General features: G+C 51.5%; 2 protein-coding genes across 5 annotated transcripts in view; both read left to right on the top strand.

Annotated features, from left to right (window-relative positions):
• The window catches only part of Adam8 (ADAM metallopeptidase domain 8), a 13477-nt gene extending 11431 nt beyond the window's left edge, over window positions 1-2046 (top strand). The window contains exons 23-24 of the mRNA XM_021167191.1: window positions 945-1019; window positions 1457-2046. Coding sequence (XP_021022850.1) covers window positions 945-1019; window positions 1457-1507 — 126 coding nt within the window. The 3' untranslated portion in view covers window positions 1508-2046. The remainder of the gene's footprint in view (window positions 1-944; window positions 1020-1456) is intronic.
• A 358-nt stretch (window positions 2047-2404) lies between these two features.
• LOC110298648 (sperm flagellar protein 1-like) lies at window positions 2405-9068 on the top strand. 4 transcript variants are annotated; one of them, XM_029479846.1, is made up of 7 exons: window positions 2405-2607; window positions 3011-3122; window positions 4116-4266; window positions 4675-4857; window positions 5208-5295; window positions 5377-5473; window positions 8759-9068. In XM_029479846.1, the coding sequence occupies exons 1-6, from the start codon at window positions 2472-2474 to the stop codon at window positions 5448-5450; spliced, it is 744 nt and encodes a 247-aa protein (XP_029335706.1). In that variant the 5' UTR covers window positions 2405-2471; the 3' UTR covers window positions 5451-5473; window positions 8759-9068. The 4 variants fall into 4 exon arrangements, with proteins under 4 accessions (XP_029335706.1, XP_021023668.1, XP_021023669.1 ...); XM_021168009.2 differs by having other exon boundaries at window positions 4675-4861; window positions 8759-9065; XM_021168010.2 differs by lacking the exon at window positions 5208-5295 and having other exon boundaries at window positions 4675-4861.
• The last annotated feature ends 379 nt before the right edge of the window (window positions 9069-9447 follow it).

Below are 9447 nucleotides of genomic sequence, written 5' to 3'. Positions count from 1 at the left end.
GCTGTCCTGGAACTCACTTTGTAGACCAGGCTGGCCTCGAACTCAGAAATCCGCCTGCCTCTGCCTCCCAAGTGCTGGGACTAAAGGCGTGCGCCACCACGCCCGGCACGATTTTATTTCTTTTTCTTACTTTTTTTTTTTTTTCTTTTGAGACACGGTATCACTATATAGCCTTGGTTGGCCTCTACGTAGACTGGGCTGGCCTCAAACTTATAAAGTTCTGCCTGCCTCAGACTCCTGAGTTCTGGGATTAAAAGTGTGCACCACTGTGTCTGGCCAGGGACTAATTTCAGACTTATATAAGAGCTGAAAAATCCCTTTAATCCCAACACTTGGGAGGCAGAGACCTTTGAATCTCTGAATTCAAGGCCAGCCTGGTCTACACAGTGAGTCCAAGGTAGCCAGGGATATATAGAAAAACCTTGTCTCAAACAAAACGAGGAAAAGAAAGAAAAGAAAGAAAATGTCATCCTAGTCACAGTCCCGGCAGGCAGAACGGAGCAGGGTACAGGGAATCCTGGGCAGGGATGAAAGGAAGCTGGGTGAGGAGGAAGGCAAAAGCGTGTCTAAAGCCCATCAATGCCAGGTTACCATCCTCTTTAACAATGTGGAAACAAAATGGGTTTTCATAGTTAATTCTTTCCTGTTGAGTTTCTAAAGACCCATGTTCTGAAAACTTAGACCTTCAGGGCAATGTGTGGGATACTGGGGAGGCCGCAAGATGATTGGTTGGGACAGCTAGCCAGAAGAAGAGGAGCTCTGCCAGGTTCAGGCTTTATCTTCTGAGTGGTGAGGCCATGCAGGGGTTTCCTACTGAGCTGTGGGCAGACAGAAGCCTTCCGGGCTAGGCTGGCGCTAAGCAGGACAGCCTTAGGATGAAGCTGAAGGCTGTACTTGGCCTACTTAGGAGATGCTCTCAGTCAGCTGTGTCTGGTTCCTCCCAGGTCAAGCCAACCTTTGCACCCCCGACACCACCAGTCAAGCCCGGGACTGGAGGGACGGTGCCTGGAGCGACTCAGGTGAGCCCCAGAGGGAAGGATCGGTCCATCTTGCAGGAACCCTCCTGCTGACTGTGGCATGGCACTGTTTTGGAGGGTGGGTGGCTGTTTTCATTTTCTTAGCTGGTAAGTTTTGGTGACATCTGAAAAAAAGAAAGAAAGAAAATCCTCAATAACAGGCTTGATGTCTGCTTAATAATCTTCCAGAACTTTCCAGTGCTTGAGGCTTTCGGGAGCTATCGATTTTTCCTTTTCATATGGCTAGTCTACAGTATATATGAAATGCTAGTACAGTCATCTTGTGAGGTGGGGCCCATTCTGTTGTTAGGGGAAGTGGAAGTCTAAATTTAAAGAACTGGCAATGGGTATTTTATTTTTATATTATTAAAGAGGATCTGATAAGAGAGAGGTCTCTTATCAGATCCTCTTTAATATCGATTTCCTCTTTTTCTTGGCAGGGAGCTGGTGGGCCAAAGGTTGCTCTGAAGGTCCCCATCCAGAAGAGGTGACCAGCTAGGGCACCCCAGGGCCATCGTTTGTGGATGTTTGGAGATACCACTGCTCCTATAAACGTGTTCCTTCAGCAACACCCCCACCACCACCCAGGCTGGACCTGCACGTGCTGTTCCTACCTCAGGAATAATCTCTCTGTGGCTCTTGCTGTCCAGATGCCCTCCTGAACCAGTGGCCTCTCACTGGCCTTGGCCAGCTTAGACCATACATCTGCGTATGCTAGTGGCTAAGCAGGGGCCGCGTCCCCTGCAGTGAGCGTGATCAAGTCTGTCTGTCTCTGGGTGAACAGAATGCCAGGAGTCCCCTCCCAGCAACTTCTGCACCGGCCCTCACACAGTGACCTCTCTCCAAGGCACAGTTCCTGTATCTACATCCCACTCATGTATGAGACTTAGGGAAGGAAAAGCCGTCGTTCTTGGGGTGTTGGGACAGAAGTTGCCATCATTTCCGGATTGAAACAGACTAGTTGTTGAAATTGTGACTAAACACTATTTACTAATAAAGATTCTATTTTATCAATAGATTATAGATCACATTCTAAATGGCAGTCTTGTTTTGTTTGGGGGGGGGGTGGATTTCGAGACAGGTTTTCTCTGTGTAGCCCCAGCTGTCCTGGAACTCACTCTGTAGACCAGGCTGGCCTCGAACTCAGAAATCCGCCTGCCTCTGCCTCCCAAGTGCTGGGATTAAAGGCGTGCGCCACCACGCCCAGCTGGCAGTTTGTTTTAATTACACCAGATCAAACAATTTCACCTACCATCTCCCTTCGTTTTTTAACCATCCACCTTGATTCAACCGGATCTCTGGACGTGCAGGAGGACCAATCCTTCCTGGGATGGAGGGAGGGACCGGCGCGGTTAGGGCCCCGCCCCTTCCGGCTGTGCCGCGTCTCCCAGCAACGGTCCAAATCCGCCAGGTTTCTTCCGCTGTGTTTCTCTGCTGCAGACCCACTTCTCTGCCATGCTCAGTGCTTCCAAGCCGAGCTCTGCTTCGTTCCTGCCAACGCCTGGGGATATTCACAACCTCTGCGCCTGGCTGGACCGGCTCCCACTCAGCCGCCCCAAGCGCCACTTGGCTCGGGACTTCAGTGATGGTGGTGCGAGTGAGGGCGAGGCGCTATGGGGCGGATGATGAAGAGGACTCAAAGCTGAGGGCCACCCTTGCCTCCAGCCCCCTAGTACGGGTGTGGGTGTTGGGGAAACGGAGCAGTTCTTGAGTCCAAACTCGTGCTCCTTAGGAAAGGTAGTAGCAAACAGAGCCTCCTGTGGCTCTTCCAGCTCCCCCTGGGCTCTCACGCTGTATTAGCTTCCCAGGCCATCCTACCACTTGGTCTGACCTGGAGTCTAGGTGCCGTGCCAAAGACTCGGGGACAATCATGGGCTCCCCAGGATAAGCTCGTGTCCTTCCCACTCCATTCCATGCATCTCATGTGGTCAGGGATTACAGTTGCAACCCAGGGTCTTGGCCAGGCAAGCCAAGTTCCCCTCGCATTCCCACAGTGCTGGTGGCCGAGATTGTGAAGTACTTCCGCCCTCGGCTGGTGGACTTGCACAGCTACGTCCCAGCCTGCAGTACAGACCAGAAGCTGAGCAACTGGAGCCTTCTCAACAGGCAAGGCCTGGGAGCTCAGCCCACCTAGGTTGACCCCGGGATGCTCTCTCCAGCCATGGGTCTCTGACTGCCTAACTGTGGGTCCTTGCCTACAGAAGAGTACCACAACCAGGGTTCCTGGGGGTGCTAGGGCAGCCTATCAGCTAGCCTGCTCCCTTATGGATCAGTAGAGTTTTTTTGTTTTGTTTTTTAAAGATTTATTTATTTACTATATGTAAGTACACTGTAGCTGTCTTCAGACACACCAGAAGAGGGCATCAGATCTCATTTCGGGTGGTTGTGAGCCACCATGTGGTTGCTGGGATTTGAACTCTGGACCTTCGGAAGAGCAGTCGGGTGCTCTTACCCACTGAGCCATCTCACCAGCCCCGGATCAGTAGAGTTTTACTTCACCTCCCCAAATGTCCTCAGACAAGTCTCTGCCTGTATAGTGTGATAAGGGATCTCAAGGGCAGAGTCGGGCAGATATGTCTGATGTAGTCCAATCAAAGAGGGCCCTCGGGAAGTGCCTGAACAGAGCAAGGTGGAGAACCTGTGTGGGCACCCCCAAAAGACTGGCTCAGATTGGAATAGAAACATTGCCGGGCTCAGGCTTGGGTCCAATCTCATGGGCTTATGTTTGAGAGGGTAGAGATGAAACAGACCTCAAGGGAGATGATCATGCTGAGAGGGCCCAGCTGCAGGTTTCCGGTACTGTTGAGTTCTCTCAGCAGGATTTACTGAGGGCAAGCCAGTAGAGAGATGAGAATGAGTGCAGAGAACATGGCCTGATAGAGCACCCCATGTTCTGCAATCTCCTGAGACATAGCTCCAAAGGCCAAGAATGAGATAGCTATGTGCCACTCAAGTGCAGGGCACAAAGGGGCTCTCTGAGAAAGCAAGATGCTGCCCAGTGGCTGGAAGGCATTACAGGGAGCGCAGAACTTCAGGTAGGGCTCAACTCCCAGCCCTTGATGGTACTGCTTTGAGAGTGTGCCCCTACCTTCTTTGCAGGAAAGTCTTTCGCAAGCTGCACTTGTGTATCTCAGATAATGATATCCAAAGGGTGGTATCCAACAGGCCTGGAGTTATCGAGTCTATTCTATGTGCACTGAGGGAGAAGATGGAGGCCAGGACTGTTCATGTAGGCTCAGCTAGTACAGCTGTAAGTGTCTGCACATCAATTCGGCCTGCAAGTCTGCTGTGTCTTCTGCCCTTTGTACTCAGTCAGATAATCCATCTGTGTGAGAATAAAACAGAGAAATGAATGTCCCTGTGGTCCAGAAAGAAATGAATTCCATACATGAAGCAACAGTCCTCACTTAGACTCATTCCTGACTTCCCTGCTGATCTTCCGGGACGGGGGGGGGGGGGGCGGGGGCTCCCCCATCTCCTTCCCAGCCAAATCCACCTACCCTGAGGCAGTGAAAACACTTAAGAGTTGCTCCAAATACAACCAACCCAAGTGCTTCCCACTCTTCTCCAGTTTCCACACTAACCCCACCCAGAGTTCGTAATGACCAGACAAATTCAGGCCAGCTACACTCCACTTCCCGACTTTTGTACTTTGCAGGATCCAGGGCCCTCTGCTGTGGATGCTGTCCGACCCTGGCGGGATCTTACCCCCCACCCACCTACCTCTAAGATGCAAGATCCCGATGTGGATAACAGCAGCTTGTCAGAGTCCTGCAGAGAGCACCACTCTGTTCCCGAAAGCTGGGTCCATGATGTTGAACTCCCAAACCTTCAAAAGAAGGCAGGTATGCTCAGGTGCATCCTGGGCCCAGAGAGGCTAGTGGGCTCCTGAGGAAGAGATAATGCTTAGGGTCCTGGCTCCATCAATACCCAGAGAGCAACCATTCCAGGGGCAGCCTGTGAGCTATGCAGGGAAGCCATTATTCAAACAGGAGCACCATTCCTGAGGTTTCCAGGGCTATGCAAAGGTCCCTGAAGGCAGGATAGGACCAAGTCCTTCCATGATCACTTCCGAGTCTGCTTTACCGGCTATGGATCATGTCCCCTCCCTCGTCCATATGTCCGTCCTGTCACTAGTGGGTGCCTATCCGAAGCAAGGTCCTGAGCTGACGGTGTCTATTTGTCATACAGGCCTACAGAGCCCTCCAGCCCCCTCCAGCACGAAGATCCTTCAGAATCAAAGGGATTTGGAGAAAATGGGCTGCTGTGCTTGCAGAGGGTGGACCTTTATCTCTCAAATTCTCCCCGCCCACCTCCTCCTGCTCCTGGCCTGGACTAAAGGTCAGTGTTTACCTTTCAGGGACTCAATTGAAGGGCTCTGGGACCACCTGGTCAGCATCCAGCAGCAGCTGGAGGATAAGGAGCAAGCACTAGCCATTCTGCAGGAGACGGTCAAGGTACGGTCCTACTGGGCATCCCTTGCTTCCCGGAGATTCTGAGCTGCAAGGATGCAGAGGGACCCACTGCCCCAGTTTCATACTCCTTGGCTGAGTTTCTGAAGAGCCGGCACTGGCCCGGTGAGGGCAGTATAGGGAGTGCAGGGCCCTGACCAGAGAGAGTCCACGTTCTTTAGACATTCTTTAGATTCTTTAGAAATTAGTCAGTGGCCTAGCAGTGGTGATTCATCAGGCTTTAATCCCAGGCAGAGGCAGATGGATCTCTGTGAATCTGAGTCCAGCCTAGTGTTCAGAGTGAATTCCAGGACAGTCAAGGCTACCGAGAGAAACCCTGTCTTGAAAATTTGAAGAAGAAAAGAAAAAAAAGAAAAACAAAAAAAAGGGAAAGGAAACAGTCTGTGGATCATTTCAGTCCTTTTCAGAGGCAGAAAAGATGTGGTGGATTCTCATCACCTGCCTCAGTGATCTGCCCATTCCAGACCCAAGTGCAGCTCAGGAGTACAAGAGGGCAGGGTGGACCAGGGCCCATCTCAGGAAGCGTGTGCTGGGCAAATGCCTGGAAAGCAGATAGAGAGATGATGGCTGAAGAGGCTCCTGTCTGCCCTCCCCCATCCTCACCCCACCCCCCACCTCTGCCACCCCAGCTTGAACTAGGCCATGTCTTTCTCTTCATCTCCAAAAGCCAAGGCCCTCAAAACAATGCACCCCGGGATCCTCGTGAGCTTTTAGATGTGCAATGAATACCTGGTTTTGAGGCACATCTCCGTCTATGGAACACACTTAGCTCTGCGTGCACACCTGCCTCTGTGATACACAGCTTATCCTGTAGTACACATGTGGCTCTGCTGTGCACACTGGGTTCTGTGGTGTGTGCCTGGTTGTGTGGGCTAATGTCTGGGACTGCACATGCACATCTGGTTCTGTGGATGTACTCCTGGCTCTGCAAGGACACACCTAGTCCTGCAGTATCTCCCTGGTTGGGTAGTCCGTGCCTTGCTCTTTGATGGATATTTGGTTCTGCAGACACACCTCTGATCTTGCACCAGGAACTTCCAGTGCCCCTTACTATTCCTTACCTCTCCCTGTATCCTGGGAACACACGAACTAAGACAATGGGGAAGAACGGAGACTGCACCAATGGGCACGGGGTCACGGGGGCTATCGGAAATTGCAATGCCATCTGAGTTCCTGAGTATGCACCCAAATCTTGACGAGTTATCTTCTTGTGAAAACAGGAAAGTGATGTGATATCACTGTGGCTTTGGACTTACAGAGCAGTAGAGAGGAAGCGGTAAGGAGAACTGAAGCAGTTGCCTCCACCGCCCCGCTTGCTCACAGCGCAGCTCTCCCCACTGTTGCCCTGGCTCATAGCTGGCCAAGGGAACTGTAACTTTTCACTGGAGACCCAGAGAGGAAACAGACCCACTTGCCACCTAAGGGTTGACATTCAGCTTGCCATTTAAGGATTGAATGCCACTTGCAAATTGTCACAAAGTGGGCTGCATGACTTGGGAGGACTTTGTTGTGATAGACAGGCCATCGGATGGAATCCATTGCTGCATCTAGCCATACTGCCCGCCCTGTCTTTTTTGATTTGGATGAGGGTTGGAAGCTATCCAGAACAGGGGCTGTATGTGTTGCCTGTGAACACAGTGTCACACTTCACAGGTCCGGGGAGGGACCTTGTCTTTCATTGTCTGCTGTGAGGCTGGCTCCCCACCCTGATCTACATGCCTGCCTTCACACTACATGGGAATGAGACCCAGTTTTTCTGCCTGAGGAGCATGGTGGGGTCTAGGTTTCTGGTGGGAGAAAGTTTGGGACAAGGTCATCCTTGAAGCAGGCATGGAGGGACCACAGATGCCCCAACTGTGCCAAAGGGCTCAAGCTGTTCCCCCCACCCCCTCTCTCTCGTTTTGTGAAGCTGAGTATAGCCAGAGTAGCCTTAAGTTTCAGTGGTCCTCTGTCTCTGCCTCCCCGGGACTAGAACTGTAGGTGTGTGCCACCATTCCTAGCTTTAGCAGCCCCATCTTCATTCACTTACGTTTTTATTTCATTAAAAAAAATTATGTGTACCTGGGCATGGTGACACGTGTCCTTAATTCCAGGATTCCAGAGGTAGAGGCAGAAGGATCTCTGTGAATTCATGGCCAACTTGGTCTATATAGAAAATTCCAGGATAGCAAGGACCACATAGAGAGACAGAGTCTCAAAAAAATTTTTTTTAATTTTGTGTACATCTGGGTATGGGCAGATACCCATGGAGACCAGATGCCTCAGACTCTCCTGGAACTGGGGCCGCAGGTGCTTGTGAGTGGTAGCAACCACACTCTGAACTTATCCAAGAGGTGACCGGTATATACACACTCTCCCCACCAACATCCCCCCATCCTTTTAAAGACAGGGTCTCTCTACGTAGCTCTGGCTGTCCTTGAACTCACTATATAGACCAGACTGGCCTCAAACTCACAGAGTTTGCACTGGGATTAAAGGCACATGCCACCACCAAACCCAGCAAGAGTATGTATATACTCCTAACCTTAACCACTGAGCTATCTCCACCACCACCACCACCACCACCACCCCCACACACACACACACTTATTCTTGAGTCATCAGCTTTTGGAAGTACAGGATGAACAAACAGCACAACAGCCACATATCTACCCATCATCTGCTGTTTCTGCAAATATGCTCTGAGTAACTTCCCAACTAGGTGCTTGGTTCACAGCAAAGAAGGCTCAGTCCCTCTGCAGCCCTGCCCTGCCCTACATTTGTCCTTTCTGGCTGATACTGGGAAACAGGCAGGGAGGCCAGGGAGATTCCCAGCAGGGAGCAGGAAGAGAGAAAGGAGTCAACAAGTCATCTCTGTGAGCTCCTTGGGCTCACTGACTGTAGGCTCCTCCCCAAGCATCTTTTTTTTTTTTTTTTTTTTTTTTTTTTTTTTTTTTTTTTTTTTTTTTTNTTTGAGACAGGGTTTCTCTGTGTAGCCCTGGCTGTCCTGGAACTCACTTTGTAGACCAGGCTGGCCTCGAACTCAGAAATCTGCCTGCCTCTGCCTCTCGAGTGCTGGGATTAAAGGTGTGCACCACCATGCCAGCTCTCCCCAAGCATCTTGGTGTCTCTCTTTCCCAGTGGCCCCCACAAGGGCCCTTGGTCCTGCCCCAAAGCCATCAGACCTGGAGTTGTACATTTGTTCCTAGAGGTTAGAGTTGCCCGAGGCCTAGCTGGCAGGTAGACAGACAGACTTCTTTAGATACTTTCAGACTTGTGTGCTTTCTGAAGATTTTGCAGTTGAAGGTGATGAGGTTGGAACATCTGGTACAGCTGAAGGACCAGCGGATCTGGGAGCTGATGAGAACCGGACCCGAGGAGCATCAGAACTGGAGGAGGCCCCACCCAGAGTCATTCAGACCTCGATCCTGAGCCCAACTGGAGCTTCTCACCGATCATGCAGCCTCCAAGTGAGACGTGGGGTGTGGAGGCCAGAGCACGCTGGGGCCACAGACGAGTTTGGACAGATTTGAGTTTGGTTCTCCCAACCCCCCAGTATCGTGTCATCATCATTGATTTACTGCATTTGTGAGCTCACTAAGTCCTGGTATGTGCAGTGTCTCAGGGTCGCCTTCCGGGGGCGGGGGTGGGGGATGGGAACCACTAACCATGGAGCCACCCTGAAGGTTTCCAGAGATTCCACTGATAGGGACCCTTGGAAGATTTTGCAGGCCTGAGCCTGCTGGGCTTTTCCACTGCAGGGGGTCACAGAGAGGAAAGTTGCTGGATATGCAGGAGAGGCTATAGGAGAGGATGGCACACCCCTTCTAAGGTGGCCTGGTAACCTACTTTGCCCTGAAGATTTGGGGAGCCAGGTGGGCCTGAACCTGAGACCTAGATAGCCATGACAAGTGGTACAGCTGTTGGGTTTCAAGACCTGGATGCTGCTCACAGCCTCTGGGATATCCTCACCCTTCTGG

Source organism: Mus caroli, chromosome 7 (assembly GCF_900094665.2).
Source record: "Mus caroli chromosome 7, CAROLI_EIJ_v1.1, whole genome shotgun sequence".
In the NCBI taxonomy this organism is placed as follows: Eukaryota; Metazoa; Chordata; class Mammalia; order Rodentia; family Muridae; genus Mus; species Mus caroli.
This window is presented reverse-complemented; position numbering and strand designations above follow the sequence as displayed.

Excerpts from the sequence above, each read along its gene's own strand:
- LOC110298648 (XM_021168008.2), top strand. The coding sequence starts at position 2,472 with ATGCTCAGTGCTTCCAAGCCGAGCTCTGCTTCGTTCCTGCCAACGCCT. Across the intron at positions 2,608-3,010 it reads TCGGGACTTCAGTGATGGTG|TGCTGGTGGCCGAGATTGTG; the intron begins GTGCGAGTGAGG and ends GCATTCCCACAG. Across the intron at positions 5,358-8,758 it reads GCTCCTGGCCTGGACTAAAG|ATTTTGCAGTTGAAGGTGAT; the intron begins GTCAGTGTTTAC and ends TGCTTTCTGAAG.